Source organism: Cucurbita maxima, unplaced genomic scaffold (genome assembly GCF_002738345.1).
Source record: "Cucurbita maxima cultivar Rimu unplaced genomic scaffold, Cmax_1.0 Cma_Scf00019, whole genome shotgun sequence".
Classification (NCBI taxonomy): Eukaryota; Viridiplantae; Streptophyta; class Magnoliopsida; order Cucurbitales; family Cucurbitaceae; genus Cucurbita; species Cucurbita maxima.
Window position 1 is genome coordinate 832,709 of NW_019272035.1, and position 17,935 is coordinate 850,643.

At 35.2% G+C, this 17,935-nt stretch overlaps 3 protein-coding genes across 5 annotated transcripts in view; 2 read left to right on the forward strand and 1 right to left on the reverse strand.

Moving 5' to 3' along the window:
* LOC111493698 (TBC1 domain family member 15) overlaps positions 1-6,532 on the reverse strand; it is a 14,625-nt gene extending 8,093 nt beyond the window's left edge. Inside the window, exons 1-7 of the mRNA XM_023143510.1 lie at positions 6,348-6,532; positions 6,036-6,209; positions 5,863-5,914; positions 5,667-5,774; positions 3,219-3,303; positions 2,302-2,356; positions 1,704-2,102 (exon numbers count right to left, since the gene is read on the reverse strand). Coding sequence (XP_022999278.1) covers positions 1,704-2,102; positions 2,302-2,356; positions 3,219-3,303; positions 5,667-5,774; positions 5,863-5,914; positions 6,036-6,209; positions 6,348-6,410 — 936 coding nt within the window. The 5' untranslated portion in view covers positions 6,411-6,532. The remainder of the gene's footprint in view (positions 1-1,703; positions 2,103-2,301; positions 2,357-3,218; positions 3,304-5,666; positions 5,775-5,862; positions 5,915-6,035; positions 6,210-6,347) is intronic.
* Positions 6,533-8,092: 1,560 nt separating this feature from the next.
* LOC111493701 (nucleotide-sugar uncharacterized transporter 3-like) lies at positions 8,093-11,659 on the forward strand. The gene is made up of 10 exons (XM_023143512.1): positions 8,093-8,225; positions 8,873-8,949; positions 9,084-9,248; positions 9,330-9,463; positions 9,735-9,865; positions 10,059-10,103; positions 10,174-10,271; positions 11,013-11,120; positions 11,408-11,464; positions 11,556-11,659. Exons 1-10 carry the CDS (start codon positions 8,093-8,095, stop codon positions 11,628-11,630), a joined length of 1,023 nt encoding a protein of 340 aa, XP_022999280.1. The 3' UTR covers positions 11,631-11,659.
* Positions 11,660-12,634: 975 nt separating this feature from the next.
* Positions 12,635-16,501, forward strand: LOC111493774. Of its 3 annotated transcripts, none has more exons than XM_023143618.1 (5): positions 12,635-13,228; positions 13,393-13,549; positions 15,564-15,781; positions 15,876-16,049; positions 16,169-16,255. In XM_023143618.1, exons 1-5 carry the CDS (start codon positions 13,013-13,015, stop codon positions 16,253-16,255), a joined length of 852 nt encoding a protein of 283 aa, XP_022999386.1. In that variant the 5' UTR covers positions 12,635-13,012. The 3 variants fall into 3 exon arrangements, with proteins under 3 accessions (XP_022999386.1, XP_022999387.1, XP_022999385.1); XM_023143619.1 differs by having other exon boundaries at positions 12,637-13,228; positions 15,570-15,781; XM_023143617.1 differs by having other exon boundaries at positions 12,639-13,228; positions 15,561-15,781; positions 16,169-16,501.
* The last annotated feature ends 1,434 nt before the right edge of the window (positions 16,502-17,935 follow it).

The window sequence follows — 17,935 nt, forward strand, 5'->3', positions numbered from 1 at the left end:
AAAAAAAAAAAAAAAAAAAAAAAAAAAAAAAAAAAGAAAATGAATGAAATAAAATAGCTGAGATCAAAAACCTTATAAAATATCGTGACTCTATGAAGGAAACTTGACAAGGTGACCAGCAATAAAACTCATAAAGTATAGATTTTCTTACTGTTAATCATAATTCCTTATATCCTATCCAGAAAAGAGAAAAAAAAAAAAACACATCGGTAAAAGACTATGATTTTATACACTTCTCAAATGGTTAGAAAACCTGCATCCTGGCATTATGTGAGAATCCCTCGTAATGACCTTTTGTGTTTTGAGGCATTAAATTGGAATTGATAAACCCTGCTCCGTAATGATATAGTTTTTTTAACAATTACGTCAGGAGGTATTAAAAGAGGTTTTGTGCATCATTTTATATTTTGTTGTCCCTTCCATCTTTTTAACGTCAAATTGCCTAGAAATTCGAGCTTAGTTTGTTTGAAAGCAGATAGTTGCTCGGTTGCAACATGTTGGGAAGCTTATCTGCTCAGAATTGATTAGCTCAACAGTTCGCACATAGATTGTAAGCCTCCTCCCGATTATTCTTCATCACATGCGAATTTTTAAAATAATGTGTCCCCTACATGTCGTCATGTCCATGTATGTGCTTAGTCTCCAACCACCCTAAGAGCTTGGGGAATTGGTTGAAGGAATGTAGTATAAGAGGGGATAGCTCCAACTTATGGAAGCATCCTACTCACACACAATGCTTCTCTTGTTTGTAAGCTTTGGGAGAAGAAAAATTGGGAAATTCTCCATTCGCCATTGTGTGGTGTTATTGTGCAAGGGGGTTACGTCGTTTTTTTTAAGTTTGTCTTGAGAGTCCTAGCCAAGTAGTAGGCTGACTAAGGGTAAGCCTCTAAGGTCATACAGAGGACAAAAATTTAGTGGTGAGTTTTTGCCCATGACACTACGTGCTGACCACCTTCCAGCATTTCCCAAAGGTATGCTCGCACACACCTTAGTTCCCACTTTGTATGCTCACCTCGGCTTGATCCAAACCTCGCCATGTTTCGCATTTCGCAAAACGCCCTTGTGACATGCACCGTTTGTTATATCCCTCCCACGACTAGCATGAGTTCCAATGTCATTTACTTGGATAAATCTAATTGCAATAGCACCCAAAAAGTAGTTAATTAATTTCTTTGAGAAATCTCACATGGAGGACTTTACACAAATAATATAATTTAGAAGAGAGTTCCCCACCTCGCTTTATCTCTAGATTGGTACTACCTATGCAACAAAGAACTAGTGCAATACAACTTGTTTTCTAGCCTGCCAACAATTATAAAGGGAAGGCCACCAAATTGCTAATAACATGCAAAGGTAGTATTCACAAAATAGTTGTCCTTGTGGTTTGAACACCACCATGCATCATACGCTACAAACAAAAATCGAATCAATATTTGATTCTAAAGCATCTTATAAAAAATCTTCTGATTTCTATATTTCCAGGTTTTCCAAAGAAGAGCTCAAACCTAGTGGTTCTAAGGATGTTAGCTTTTCCTTTGAACCTCGTACCTAAAAGAATTTCCACAAGCCTATACCCGCCCACCTTGGAAAGCAACTAGATAAGCTACATTCTGATAAAAGGAACCTGATCCTTTACATTCTACCACACACAAGAAAAAAGAGAAAAGTTCAAATGAATTACAGTTGAAACAAAATCTCCTCACCTGAATAGGATCTTCGACAACAGGACTGACATTAGGAACTTTTTCTAAACCATTGGATGGTCTCTGAGGGGAATCAACAGAAGATTGATCTTGGATTCTCATCTCTGGAGCACTAAATCCATTGTTATGATTTTCACGAAATAGTTGTGAAGTTGTTTCTCGTGCAAATTTGGTGACAAGAGAAAATTTTTCCAGAATTTGTATTGGGAGGTCACGTGCTGGATCATGAAACTTTGGTCTTTGCTTACCACTGTACCGTGAAATTCGGGATCCTTCATCATAAAAATCTTCACCAGCCCTCTTGTCTGCACTTGATGGAGACTCCTCAAGTGAAATGGATGAAACTGGTCCACTGGCTATCGGACCAGTCCTTGGCAGCTCCAAAGAAGACAAAGTTCTCTACAGATGAAAGCAAATTGGATCAGTATACTTGGATGATTAGACCGTAAAGAACTAATATAAAGAAGAAAATGCCACTAAATTTGAAAACTTGAAGAGAACAAAAAGATAGGACCCATATATACTTAGAAATGAAAAGGATACGAATAAACGGCAAACAACCATGGAAATTGTCAATAGATGAGAAAGATACGGGTACCTGAAGAGGATTCTGAAAATCATTCACAAGGAACGTATTTGAATCTTCTTCAGACCTGCATATGTGCTGAAAATTAGAAAACTTGCAAAATAGGATCCGACTAAGAGTACAAAGTTAATTTAATCATAAAGAATCTCAAAGTGAAACCAAGAAGTAGAGGAGATTAAAACTAAACTACATATTTTAAAAAAAACATTTGCACTCCAACCAGCGAAAAGGAAAAAAACCCAAGGAGCGTATAGAAAATAGCATGCAAGATACTTTTACATAAATAAAGCTTTCACTGGAAAAGTTTCTGATGGTGGCCTCCTTCTGCCCATCTCCTCTATCTACTCTCCCCTAAAATTCTCTTCCATTTTGTCGAAAACACTTTTCCTTAGACCTTCATGATGTGAGCTTTGTAGGAAGACATGAAAAACAAGACCACCAATTCATAATTGTTATCACAACAGCAAGAGTTGGAGACTAGTATTACATAGTTTCAACCAGCCTTTGATTATCCAAAGAGCTGCGAAGGAGCTTTTTTTTAATCAATGGGATAGTTTTTCTAATCGTCCAAGGGTTAGGTGTAAGAAAAATGAATAACTCTCCTTTAACCCTCCCGTGAATTTTTCCCAGTTAATCAAATGCCAATCAACCAAAAACACACACCAATTGGCATCCATGCATAGGTTATCTGCTGTATGAAATCTTGGATGCCTAGTTCTTCTTTAACCTTCTCGCAACTTTTTCAGTGTTAATCCAATGCTAAATATCTAAAAACAAGCACCATTATGCATACATGCAAATGTTATATTTGTCTGAACTCTTAGTTTTATAGCTTCATAAGTGCCATATTACTTCTGCGTTTTTTTCCCCTTTTTCTAAGAGGATAAAATGAAAGAAAGAAATTAATGGTACAAATTACAAGAACAAACCTCACAAGAAAAACATGTTGCTTTATAGTAGCAAGAAACTCCCGAACTCCTCCATTGTAAAAATAAAGAGGTGGAAACGCAAGTCCTGCAAATCATTCCAACCATGAGCAGATAGAATTATACCATGATGAGAGATTTGGGACACAAAAGATGAGATGTGATTAACAATTAGGTATAACATGTAATAGTAGCAGCATGATTCATTTACTGAAAGAACATTCAAGACTGCAGCATAAGAAAACTTTATGGAAAATTCTAACTAAGCCAATTTAAGAAACATAAAGAACTCCATTGACAGTACAATTCTATTTTGAAATAAACCGAATAATATACTTTTTCGTTTGTCCACAAAAAAACATTGTTATATGCAATGGAATATCATTAAAGAAATGGTTATATGAATCTATCTGACATTTTGTTGAGTAGATCCATCAATACCTTTCTCTAGAACCATTCTTTTAGTTGGAAAAAAAAATGCTAAATCTACAAGATGATCCCTATTCTTTTAGTTTTTTGGAGAAGAAATAAGAATTGTCATGGTTACATATTTTGAAATAAATTATCATTAAAGAAATGGTAATATGAATCTATCTGATAATTTGTTCGATCCACCAAACTCTAGTACCTTTTTCTAGAACTATTCTAGATTGGGGAAAAAAAATGCTAAATACATAGAATGGTCCCTATTCTTTTGGTTTTGTGGAAAACAAGTAAGAATTTCTCCAATGAATGAAATTTACAAAAAGGAAGAAAGTACTTCCAAAAATCCACAGTGAATTACAAAAGAATTATGTTAAATAGCTATAAGGTTAACCAAATAAAGTAAAAAAAATTCTTGTAAACACTTTTGACAAGTTGCAGAGAAGGTTCCTCTAGATTCATTTATCCCCCAGCTGTTGTATCCTTAGCAAATTGGATGAAGAGACCAACAGACAACGTTTTTACATGTGTCCTATGGCAAGAGCCTTCTGGATTTTCTTTTGAAAGGACTTTTGGTTGGGGTTCTGTTTTCCAAAATAGCGTGAGAGATTTTCTATCTTTCAATCTAACTGGCATCCTTTCAAGAAAGAGAAGATCCTTTGACTTAACTTAAATGACAAGGAACAAAACTTCCAAGCCCTTCTCCCCTCTATCATATTTTTGTGTATCTTTTTTGGTGTAAAAATTGTTCACCCTTTAGTAACTATAGTTTATCTTCTTCTCTTATATCCTAATGGGATAGCTTTTTCTTTTTGTATGTTCATCCAATCAATAAAATGATTTCGTTTCATATTAAAAAGGGGTTAGTGAGACTTTAGTCCTTGAAGGATTTTGCAAATTTGCTCCAACTAAAAGAATTAAAGAAAACCGAATCACATCTTGTTCCCCTCTTTCCATAGTCCGTACTCTTACAGGCAAATTTCATTTTTACTGTTAGTATACTAAAATTTCTCAATTAGGTCTTTCCACAAAGAAGTTAAAATTTGTTAACATATGGTTGAAAAATCATTAAATTCTTGCTTTATCGACATATTTAGGCATGTGAAGATGTCACTCGGATACTATTTGACACATAAAATTCAACCTGCCCCTCAGCAAAAACCAACCCAATGATTGACAAAATTCATTTATTTCAAGTCACATATCCATGTGGCATAACCGCCTACTAAATATATTTTAACGTTTTTTAGACGCATCAGTTTTGTGTAAAAAAAAAATTAACAAACCTTTTATAAAATTTTTAAATGTAAAAATTTGAGAATTTTAAACCATTATTGACCTAAACATTTTGAGAACTCTTAAAATTGTAAAATTTTCATGTTCTGAAAGCTAGACATTTTGAAAAGACAAGAAAAATTAGTTTGTGAAAACCTTTTACTCCTCCAAACAGATTCAGTTGCAATAATAAAATTGTTCTCAGACTTGCAAAACAATGTGTCTTCCATTCTTAATTTATTCATTTTTTCTGAAGTAAAGCTTCAAAGATATTTTCTGTTACATATTTTTTGCTTCTCCTCTGCAATAAATGATTGGGGTTTCTAGACTTTATTTTCTTCCTTTTTCTTCCTTTTAAGACACTAGAAGAAAGACCTGACGGTAAATGAAGAAATGGAACTAATTGTAGACTCCTATGGAGTCTTCTAGTTTTTTTTCTTTAGTTCTTTCTCTTTATAAGTTGAGAATCCATGCTAGAGCTGCTAATCTAGTATTTCGTGTCAAAAACACTGGATACTAATATTTAGGAAAATATAGATTCGCCGAAGTAGATACAGCTGTTTTAGCATAGATAGATAAACGTTGAAACTAGAACAAATATTACTTTAAAAGGCATCTGAGTTTACCGCATCAATTGAAAATGTTAGTTCAGGAACACTTTAAATTTACATCCCAGAGAAACTGGTAATTCGACAATAATATATGAATGGACAGCGCACTTGGAAAAAGGAAGGAGAGCACAAATATGGTTACCTGACGACAATACAACAATAACGTACTGCCAGCCAAATGCTGGAGTATGGCGACGGATAGACCTGACTTCAGTGAACGGCACTGCTCTGATGGTGTAAAGATTCTTATCTACATTTAAGAAGCACACAATCAGTAAATTCATAGCAAGAAGAGAATGCAAAATTTCGATTTCGATTACAATTCCAAAGCCAACTACCTCTCTCCGACAATTTCGCATTTGAGTTTTGTCCTTTGTAAGGAATCCATGTCTGCGATTAAATACAACAACACAGATTCCAAGTCAACACAAGGTGCATATCCAGTAATGAACGAAAATCAAAATACAGATTTCTCTATCCAAAGCAAGAAGTACCGATCAGACATGCTTACAATGAACAGACACGATCCTTGCTTGATCAACCTCAATCTTCCACTAATCCTTTCAGATGCAAACTGCGTAGGATGAATTGTCACATTTTCTTTAGAATAAACAACTTCCGTTTCTTCAGGTTCGCTCGATGAGCTTCCTCGACCGCTATCGGTCCGCATCATGCTTACGGAACCCTAAAATTCAGAAAAACAAAATCAAACGGAGAAATGACACGATCTGATGAATTTAATCCATCGATGCAAGATAATTAACAGAGTGTAGCAGAAGAAATTGAACCGCGAAATGATCAAAAACAATCAATTCTGACATACTTGCTGCTGTGAGGCTGCGTAATCTGCATCGTCGGACAAATCGTGAAGGTCGGTTTCTATCATCGTCGTCAGGGAAGCAGTTGCTATTGCATCGACTTTCAGATAGCGGCTGCCTATGGCTCTCGCTATTCTCTGCTTTTCTTCGTTTTGCTTTGCTTCTGGTTTGTTTTCTTATTTATTATTATTATTTTTTTTCTGTTTATTTCTCTCGCTTCCTTAGAGGCTAAGGCGTCGTCGGTACCCGGTATGCAATCTGAGAGAGGAGCAGTTTCGATGGGACCCACTTAAACGAGTTTATCTTCGTTTATTATTTTCGATTTTTTTTTCTTTGACGACTTGCCTATTTGCCACGTGTCCTCTACGATTTCTTTTTACCTCTAAAATAACTTTAGTTAATAAATTTACGTAATTTACTAATTTAGTCTCCGTATTTATAATTTTTTTTTATTAATTTAGACAGGTAACAATTTGTTAATTTTATTTTAAAATCTATAGCAATTTAATATTTGTAGAAAACAATCATATGCTTTTTTTTAAAAATAAATCATATTTTTAGGTGGTAAAGTTTAGAGACTAAATTTATAATCTCTCAAACCTATTATTAATAGATATTGTCGTCTTTCTGCTCTCTCTTTCAAACTTTCTTTAAAATGTGTATTCTAGAGAGAGGTTCAACACCCTTGTAAATAATGTTTCGTTCTTCTTCTCATCCAATATGGGATCTCACGAGCGTTTTTGCTGGCACACTACCTCATGTCCACCCTTTCAAGGGTGGATAAGCACATACTCTGGATCGGAATCGTGGAAAGTTCTACTTGATCATTTCTACAAACTTCAAGCTCAATCTCCTCACTGGCACATTGTAATATGGAATCAACTAAAGGAAAAGTATGGAACGGATTACATTAATGATCAAGACCAAAAGTAAATAAAACTCGTGATTCGAATCAATCCACAAGAGTTTAATCAATACTACCTTAATGACTTTAGCATATAAGTTTTAAACACAATACTTTACAAATAAATCTTCTAAAACTACATCCCATAAATCTTCTAAAACTACATCCCATAATATTTCATTTCTTATCTAATAGGTAGGTATCTGACATATACAAAATGTGACACTCGAGTAAATAAAGAAACATGGATGAACTAATACGATTTTGAATAAAAGCATTCTTGAGAATAGTATTGTTAGACGAACACGACTCTCCACAATGGTATGATATTATCCACTTTGAGCATAAGCTCTCATGGCTTTACTTTGGGCTTCCCAAAAGGCCTCATACAATGAAGTTAGTATTTCTCACTTATAAACCCATGATCATTCTCTAAATTAGCCGATGTGGGACTTTCATCATCCAACAAGTATGATTAAGAAATATTCAAAAGAATTGAAAGTCACTACTCATATCAACAATAGTGAGTGAGGACAAAATATGTTGGAATGATTCCATCCAACATCTCCCCTCGAACAAAGTACTTTATAGAGAGTATTTATTGATTATAAATAATAGATATTCCGAAGGAAAATATGGAAATTCCAAAATAGATAAATGATTTAAATTTAATTTTGAAAGGGGCAAATATGGAAATACCATTTTTTTTATTTAACCAAAGAACAAAGATATCCCAAAATTGGAAGGAAGATAAATAAAATGCATGCATTCATGGATTCCACAGCCCATGTGTTGAACGCTTTAAAGACGCCATTTCAGAGGAGCAAGAAAAGAAGTTAAGAAGCCATGGCGTCCGAGAGAGCTGAGACGGCGCTGCTGCCAGTGGTGCAGAAGGATGGAGAAGATGATGACCGGAAAGCTACCTCCGCCATGACTAAGAGAGGAGCTTACGCTGCCGTTTCTTATATGGCTTCCGCTGGTTCGTCTTTCCTGTCCCACTTAATATTTATCTCATGAATAGGATTCCCATACCGTAAACCATCCACATAAACGACATTTCATAAACGATCCACTTAAACGTTTGAATTCATTGGTGATTTAACATGCTATCAAAAGTAGAAAATTTTATATTTAAACCCTATAGTATCATAATGTGATAGGGGACGATGACACGATAGAGAGAGCAAGAAAGTCGTGGGTCTTGGAAGATGAAAGTCATTTTTAGTGGAATACCATTGTGATAAAAATTCTCGTGTCAGTGTCGAGAAAAAAGTTGAAAAGTTTACTATAAATGTAACGCCTCATGCCTACGATTCAGAATCTGGATTCAATATCTATACACTGACATTCCTTTGCATCCTCTACGACATGATCTGGTTACTTCCACCTTGTTTCTAAGAATGAAAACTATATTCACAAACCAATACGAGTCATTCCAGTATGTTTTATTCGACATGGTCTACTATTCGTTTCCAAGAATGAAAACTTAAATGATTATCGAACGGAGCTTAAGTTGATAGATTAGATAATGATACCTATGACCGAGTATATATAAGATAATGATTGTATGTCTTCCTTGCATGAACTAATACCTACTATGATATTGTGTTGCTACCCGTCGTGCAGTTCTGTTGCTCATGTTCAACAAAGCAGCTCTTTCTTCGTACAAATTTCCCTGTGTCAATGTCATCACTCTTTTTCAGGTAAGAGAGTTTTCGTGTCGAGTGAATAAGGAGTTCACGTACCCAAAAAATTCGGGTCCTAATTCCAATTCACAGAAAGCTTTCATCATTTATTTTCATTCATTTAGCTACTTACCCGGATCGATTTTCTCCAGATTATATGTTCGTGCACACTTCTATACGCATTACGCCATTGGAAGATCATCTCTTTCACGGTAAACGATGCTGAAGGCGTCGGTTTTGGAAGGTCAACAATCTTGGTACCATATAAGACATTGGTTCAAACACTTCCTCTAGCCATATCATATTTGCTTTACATGGTATTGTATCACATGGTATAAGAATATTACCAAAATTATAACCTTTCCAAAATCTAATAACGCCGTTTTCCTTGATAAAAGCTTGTGACTATGGAATCCGTTCGTGGGATCAACGTTCCCATGTATACAACGTTGAGGAGAACTACCGTGGTATTTACAATGATTGCTGAGTACGTGTTGACAGGTCAGACCCATTCATCGTTTATCGTTGCCAGGTAAGCATGTTTGGTGGATATATTTTTTATTTTGGATTTTATACCATTTTAGTTTAACATTTATTAAATAATAAATGATAATTTTCATATAATTATTTTTAAATTTTATAGAATAAATGCTAATGTAAATAATAATAAAAAATTATTTTTTAAATTCATAAGGTTACGCGACACTAAATTTAAAATGTTCATGAATCTATTAGATATTTCTTATTTTCTTTTATATGCGATGCTAATTCATTTCCTATCTGATAAATCGGAAATTGATCAGTGTGGGGATGATTATACTCGGTGCAATTGTAGCTGGAGCTGGAGATTTGTCATTTGACATCTACGCCTATGGTGTGGTCTTTTTGGCAAATATATCTACTGCTGTATATCTTGCTTCTATTGCTCGTATTGGTAATAATGACTTTTCTTTTTTTTGTGAGTGTCGGGATTTGAACCTCTAATCTTTTAGTTAAAGATATAGGGTTTATTCGGAATGACTTTTTATTATTTTATTTGTATTTAGAAGTCGTTTCTAACGCACCCATAAATATATTAACGACCAGCTGAGCTATATTTAATTTGACTTATGATCGATAATTTACAGGGAAATCGAGTGGTCTGAATATCTTTGGTCTCATGTGGTGCAATGGTAAGAGGAAGCTTTTTGATTTTCTATCTTGTCTGAATTCGCTATGAAAATGTTTTCCTTATATTTGTAGGGGTAATATGTGGGCCCTTTTTGCTATTATGGATTACGATCAAGGGAGACATCGAAACGACATTAAATTTTTCTTACATATTTTCCTTTGGCTTCCTGGTATGTGTTTATATTGTCTTGCTCAACTCGATCTAATATTGACTCAGCGTTAAACGTTTGATGGATTCAAATTTTGATAATAAGCTAAGCCAAGAGTTAGGTCATGAGTTCGGTTGTTGAAGATTGGACCGACCTGACCAAGACCTAAACAGTGTCTTTAAGTGCACTGGATTTGGGCCAAAATTGAGTTTTGAGCCTGCATTTTTTAGTGTTGAGTCAATCTAACCCGATCAGTAATGAAGGTCATCCCAAGGTAACAACCCAATATAAAATAGTAGTAAACGACATAAATGACATGTACAACTTCTTTTATGTCCAGACATGCAAATATCCAACCTTGACTCAAAGTCAAAAGTTTAATCGATCCAAACTTTGATAATGAGCTAAACCAAGAGTTAAGTTATTGAATATTGGACCGATCTGACCAATACTCAAACAGTGTCTTTTGGATTTGGGCCAAAATCAAGTTTTGAGCCTATACTTTTTTAGTGTTAGGTTAGTCTAACCCGGTTGGTAATGAAGGTTACTTGAAGGTTACTCGAGATAGCAACCCATAAAAAAACCACAAGAAGGTTAATCATCTCTTTCCTCTCTTCATAAATTTCGAGATCACTTCGAATAGTTTATGTATAATTCAGCTATAATTAACATGGGAGGCTTGTTTTAAGGTCATACATTCAAATCTCCTCATTTCTGTTACCATTAGTTCTTAATTTCTTTAACTCCATTAAATGCTTGCAGTTTGTGATGCTTCTCTCCTGTATAATGGCTTTCTCCATCAACTACTATGTATTTCTAAATACAACTCTCAATTCAGCACTCACACAAACTGTATGCGGTAATTTGAAGGTGAGTCGTGCTTAATTTATACGTGTTCTTAAGCTAACGGTTAGAATATTTTTGAAATTAGATACTCCCAAATTCCTTCTCTATACTAATGATAAGAGAATTTTCACACAAAATACTTTGTTCCGGTTCCAGAGTAAAAAAGTTAAATTTGTTTAGTTTATGAACGGTTTATTCGTTTTTTTCTTTACGCGTGTATTGGGCCGGTTTGAAATGACTTTTTTGAAAAGTTATTCCAAACTAGTACTAAGAACTCGAGATTCTTAATTTTTGTACTCGTTCAATAATAGGACGTTTTCACAGTTGGGATCGGTTGGTTTTTGTTCGGAGGTCTTCCCTACGATTTCGTAAGCCAATCTCTTTACCTAGAAGTCTTTGTTATGCATTTTTTGGTTCCTTTTTAACTTGACAAGCTTTCTTTTGGTTGTTTTTTCTTAGCTTAATGTTGTTGGGCAGTCACTTGGGTTCCTGGGATCTTGCGTATATGCGTATTGCAAGCTCAATGGGAAATAAGAACAAGATTGTGCTCACTTCTGCTTGCTTGTCAGCTGAAAAATTTATTCATGTATCATTAAATTGCTATGATAATTGTATCATTTACGTTATGAATAAGCTGTGATTACATGTAAGTGAGATCCATATTGGTTGGAGAGAGAAACGAAACATTCATTATAAAAGTGTAAAAATCTCTCCCTAACTTAAAGCTATGAGGCTGATGACGATAGATAACGGGATAAAGCATATAATATTTGTTAGAAATGGGCTTGGGTTATTTTAAATGATATGAGAGCCAGACACCAGACGGTGTGCTAGCGAGGACGTTCGGCTCCTAAGGGGGTTGGATTGTGAGATCCCACATTAGTTGGAAAAAAAAAATGAAGCATTCCTTATAAGGGCATGGAAACCTTTCCCTAGCATAACGGGATAAAACAACAGACAATATCTATTAGGGGTGGACTTGGGCGGTTATAAATGGTATGAGAGCCAGACACCAGACAGTGTGGTAGCGAGGACGTTAGGCTCCTAAGAGGGTCAGATTGTGAGATCCCACATTGGTTGGCAAGAAGAATGAAACATTCTTTATAAGGGTATAGAAACCTCTCTATAGTATACGCGTTTTAAAATCTTGAGGCTCACAACCATAGTTAACGGGCTCAAATCGGTAGAATTACAGAATTACCTAATAGTATAGTCATATTAGAGAAACTCAAACTTGGGTTGGGCCTAAACTAGTCCAGCCCATTCCTCTTATTCCTAAAAGGCCCAAATGAAAAGGCTTCTTTAGAATTCAATAATATTAAAAAAAAAATGACCCAATTAAAAAAGTAATAATATTTACTTATTTTATTAATTATATAATTTATATTCATTTTCTTTCGAGTCCCGTAGAGAACGAACGTTCAGATTCATACAAGCAGCAACATCCACAATGTGAAATGAACCAATAAACAACGAGCACGTGTCATGCATTGGAGAAATTTTCAAAGGCCTTCTTTTTCTTCGTACGACGTGTCGTTTCTGAATTGCTTGTTCTTTTAATCTCGTTGGTGAGAATATGCAGATGACGATCGGACTCTTCGTAGCCATGAACGAAGATGAGCCGAAGTTTTAGAGCTTCAAATGCTAAGAATTTCTATCTTTCCTGATTCGTTTTCCATCTGAAATCCCTTGGAATTGAGTTTGTTGTAATTAATTTTGTTTTTGGTGGATGAGATCTTGAGGATTTTATCCTAATTCGATCGTTTTCTCTGCGTTTTTTTTCTTCTATTGAATTGGAATATTGTTGAAGATGTTTTAGTTTGGATCCGGTGGTTTTGCTGCATGAATTGGATTGAAGGTTTGGGTGCGGATCGAGCACTTGAAGAATAGAGGAAGCTGAGCAGCGGCGCTGAAACATGTCTGCCATCGTGTGCGGGAAGAGATCCTTATTTGAAGACCTGCCTCCGCATCCCGTCTCTAAAAGAATTCGTTGTTCATCTTCTTCGCCTGTGCGGTTTTCGCCTCCGAGGTCATCCAATCAATCTGTGTTTCCGTTCCCCCAGACGTCCTCCTCACAATCGGCTCATTTAGTCGATTATCTCTGCGAAAATTTTCCTGATATGGATAAGCAGGTCTGTTTAGGATGAGGAATTATAAATTCGAAATGGTTGATCATTTTGCGAACTTCACGTATTGATGTTATTTGAAGACATTTCTGATGAAAGACTTTTTGCTTTATAATTCGAGGGAATGAATACATGAATACATACTGATTGCTTTTAAATTGTTATTCTAGCTTCTAGAGAGGGTACTTGAAGAATGTGGTGATGATCTCGATTTAGCCATTAGAAGTTTGAACCAGCTTCATTTGGGTTATAATGACAGAAACTTGGGCAATGCTTCAAACACCTCCGATGTAGCTTTGGAAACAAATATTCAACCTCAATCCCAAGGTTTGTATTTGATCTCTATTGAACTGCATCTTGGACTTAATAATTATATTCTCAATGCTCTGTAGCAAATATTGTCAATTTTACGACTTCTCGAGAGAAGATTTCAATATTTTGTTCTTGACATTCTCTGAAGTGTTGTATTTTCTTGATAAACTTTTTATTGTACAGACTAAGTACTTTTTTATAGGATAAGGAATAATAGGGATTCATTGTGTAAAATCATAACAAGGGTGTTTGGTTGGCTGTTTAGATTAGTTTAACCAGAAGTTGAGAAGTCAAACTTAGATTTGGCACATGGATTTGCTTTTCACAGACTATGGATCGTGAGTTTACTAGTAACATAGCCAACAAACCAAACATGGTTCACGTAGAACCAAGCTTCTATATCAAATTCATTTGCGTAAACCGTACACAAATTATACAAATTTAAGTGTTGCAATTCTAAGTTCCACTAAGTTTGGAGTTCTGGGAACCAAACAATCCTCAGAGTGTGCATTTTGTTTTTGTTTCACATTTCTCAGTGAAGCTAGGTTTGTCTCATTTGCCACGCAGTCTGGCTTTTGATATCATTTCTATACCTCGAAGCAACTTAACCTGGGTTAGGAGTAGTAGTTCCATCAAAATTTATAACTAACTAGTAAAGAATTGTAACAGCCTAAGCCTACCACTAGCCAATATTATTCTCTTTGGACTTTCTTTTCTGGGCTTCCCCTCAAGGTTTTAAAACGCGTCTGTTAGGGAGAGGTTTCCACACCCTTATAAAGAGTGTTTTGTTCCCCTCTACAATCGATGTGGGATCTTACAATCCACCTCCCTTTGGGGTCCAGCGTCCACATTGGCACTCGTCCGGTGTTTGGCTCTGATACTATTTGTAACAGCCAAAGCTCTAGTAGATATTATCCTCTTTGGTCTTTCCCTTCCAGGCTTCCCCTCAAAGTTTTAAAGCGCTTCTGCTAGGAAGAGATTTCCACACCCTTATAAAGAATGCTTTGTTCCCCTCTCCGATCGACGTGGGATCTCACAAAAATAGCCATGTGAAATGAGTTATCTTCTATTTTCTTACCAAAATATGGGCCAGTTAAGCGTTTTTAGGGCATTAGGACATTGACTGGTGAGGAAGTCTGGTTACTTACTTCAGTCTGCTTGGATTGGCATCAGAGAGTGCCTAGGATCTACCTTGGTGAAGTCATGCAGAGCTTCCTCAGTTCTGTTGACGTTGTCTTATATAGAAGGTTTTCGTTTATGTTCCTTTTTAGCAGAGGCAGATTCTTGCAATTAGAATAAATAATGAAATTCCCAACATTATTCATGGAAAACCTTCTTCGATTTTTGTTGGTGGAAGTTAGTTTGCTGCCAATCAATTTTAGGAATGTATTTCTTTTTTAGCCTTTTCTACAAATTGATTTCTATATGATGTTTCATTGTTTCTGAGTTCAGTGGATTGGAGCACTTTTCTGTAACTTCCATTTGACATGGAGTGCACCCCTTGTTCGCCTCCTTCCCTTTCGTAATAATCCTTTCATTCAACACGATGTTTCTTCCCTCCTCCCGGAATTTGACATCAAGCCAACTCCTTATCTGCTTACGCCCATGGGGAAGAGTACACTGTAATATTCCCCTTTGTCGATCTCTTAATTCCTTGTTTACCTGAGTAGAAATCCTTTCCCCCCCCCCCGTCATATTTGTGCCTTTTAGAGTTGATTTTTCTTTTGAGAGACACTGACCTATTCTCTCAATGTACGACCATACTAACTTGAACTGTTTGCTTGGCTGCATTTCATGGAGGCTACGAGATACCTTCAGTTTATGTCAAAACCTAAACAATTCAAAAGATTCTGTATGAGCGCTTGCATATTCGCTCCTCAAATTGGAATCTCCAATGCATTTAAAACAGATTATTAATAAAAACAGTTTGAAGGATGCTTGCCAATTTCATCTTCAAGCTTCTTCTGATGATGCCTTTAGATCCAGTTGTTAGGTGCATCTAATGAATTTTATCTTTTCGTTTAAGATGAAGCAGAACCGCAAGGAGAAGCTGCAATTTCTGAGAATGCAACAGCTTCTGAGAATCTTCCCACAAATGGGGCAGAATGGGTGGATCTCTTTGTGAGAGAAATGACAAGTGCCTCGAACATGGATGATGCACGAAGCCGTGCTTCAAGAGTTCTTGAGGTTCTTGAAAAGTCCATCTGTGCCCGTGCAAATGCAGAGGCAGCAAATAACTTTCATCAGGTTTTGGAACTTTTACAATTTCTGCTCTTTGTTTATGCACCAATGATCTGCCACTACAATGTTCGTGATTTTTATCTCGTTTATTTAATTTTAGGAAAACAAGATGCTTAGGGAACAAGTGGAAGCTCTTATTCAGGAAAACAATATTCTCAAACGAGCTGTCTCAATCCAGCACGAACGTCAGAAAGAATATGAAGGCGGGAACCAGGAGTTGCAACATCTTAAGGAATTAGTCTCTCAATACCAGGAACAATTGAAAACCCTTGAGGTTGGTTCCATAAATGCTTAAGATCTTGCTTCCTTCCTTACTAAAAATCATTAACACAATACTTCATGGTTTCACGCATACTTATAGTCTGATATCTCTTGCATCTTTTAATGAACTAGGTGAATAACTATGCACTTACAGTGCATCTCAAGCAAGCTCAACAAAGTAGCTCCATTCCAGGTCGTTTCCACCCTGATGTTTTCTAATCAGGCATCGCCACAATGAAACCGCGGTAAACTCGATTCTCACAAGACTTCTATTCTATCAAAATAGTAAGATGATCAACCTGAACTTCAATCAGTAGCATGTTTGTGGGTTCCTCTTTTTTATCTAGAAGGTATAAAAGAGTCGAGGCATCTACTTTTCCATCTTTCAGTACAGTGATTAATTCCTTTTTTTCTTCTTTTTGTTGTTTCTATCCTGTTATTTGACTAAATTTGATTCTCATAGATATATATAGATATATATATAGATATATATATATATATATATATATATATATATATATTTTGTGTTTTCATTACCTGATTATAGTTCGAAGCTGATTGGAATACACAGAATAACATTTCGATTGAAAAGTTTCACTACTTTCTTTCATATGCTTATCTAAATATCTACTTTTTCGGATACCCCATTCTAGATTGAAATATGCTCTCCCCACCTTCTCATGACAGCAATGCACCTAGTTCATTCCTGTTCTACCAATTATGCTCTATAATGCCTAGGATCCTTTCACTTTTGAGCACACAACCATAGCCCACTGATGCGTGATTTTCATAAAGCAGTAGGGTGATCTTTATACCATGCTTCATCAATGGCTTTTGCCTTTTTAACTGTATACAGCAACCTTATGATGCTGTTTGGTAAAAGAAATTCTCATCTGGACAGCACCACAAACGTGGCAAAGATATATTTCGGGCAGCGGTTTGAAATTGTAAGGTAACTCACCCGTTACGAGTTAGTGCATTAGAACATGTTTAAAATTACTTTAAAATCGTATTTTAAATACTTGAAAAGTCATTCATAACAGGTTTTTAGCATCTTCTTAATTAATAATGTTACCATAAAATTATATCTCGGGTTTGAAAGTAACTCTAAGGTAGCAAATGTTAATTATCGTTTTAGCTACTGTTAATTGCTTAATAAAATTATTTTTTCATTAGAGGTAGAGAGAGAAAGAGAAAAAGATATAGCTATTTAATTACTTATTTAAGGTTGGATTTTTCTGTCTTTAGGTTCAGTACACCAACTCCTGACTTGACATGTGAATATATATATAAAGTAATTGGCTTGATTTGAGTAATGTCTCTAATAACTTCGACAGAAAAAAAAAAAAAAAAAAAAAAAAAATTTNCCAACTCCTGACTTGACATGTGAATATATATATAAAGTAATTGGCTTGATTTGAGTAATGTCTCTAATAACTTCGACAAAAAAAAAAAAAAAAAAAAAAAACTTTCTGAATCAATTCTTTTAGAAGTATCTAATTCCCACCCAAAAATTAATAAGTTAAAATTGCATTTTCCATACTTTTAATGATTAAAAGAAGTTTATTTAGTCCCCACTTCCAAAAACTTAAATTATATATTTTTTTAATTTTTTTTATGAAACTCCTCTAGAAATAAATTAATTTTAACTTATTAGTTGATATTAACTTTAGATTTATGGCTTTGATCTGATCTCGAGCTCTGTACTATTTATATCAAGACTTTAGAGTGCCTAGTGGAACTAAACAAACGATACCAAGTCTTCTCTCGAAATAAAAAAAAAGATTTCAAGCATGTTAAATTATTAGAAACCGAGTCTTATAGTTATTTATCAACTATTGTTATAAAAACGATTAAAATCAATTTGTCGTTACGTTCATTTTTTATTCACAAATTGTT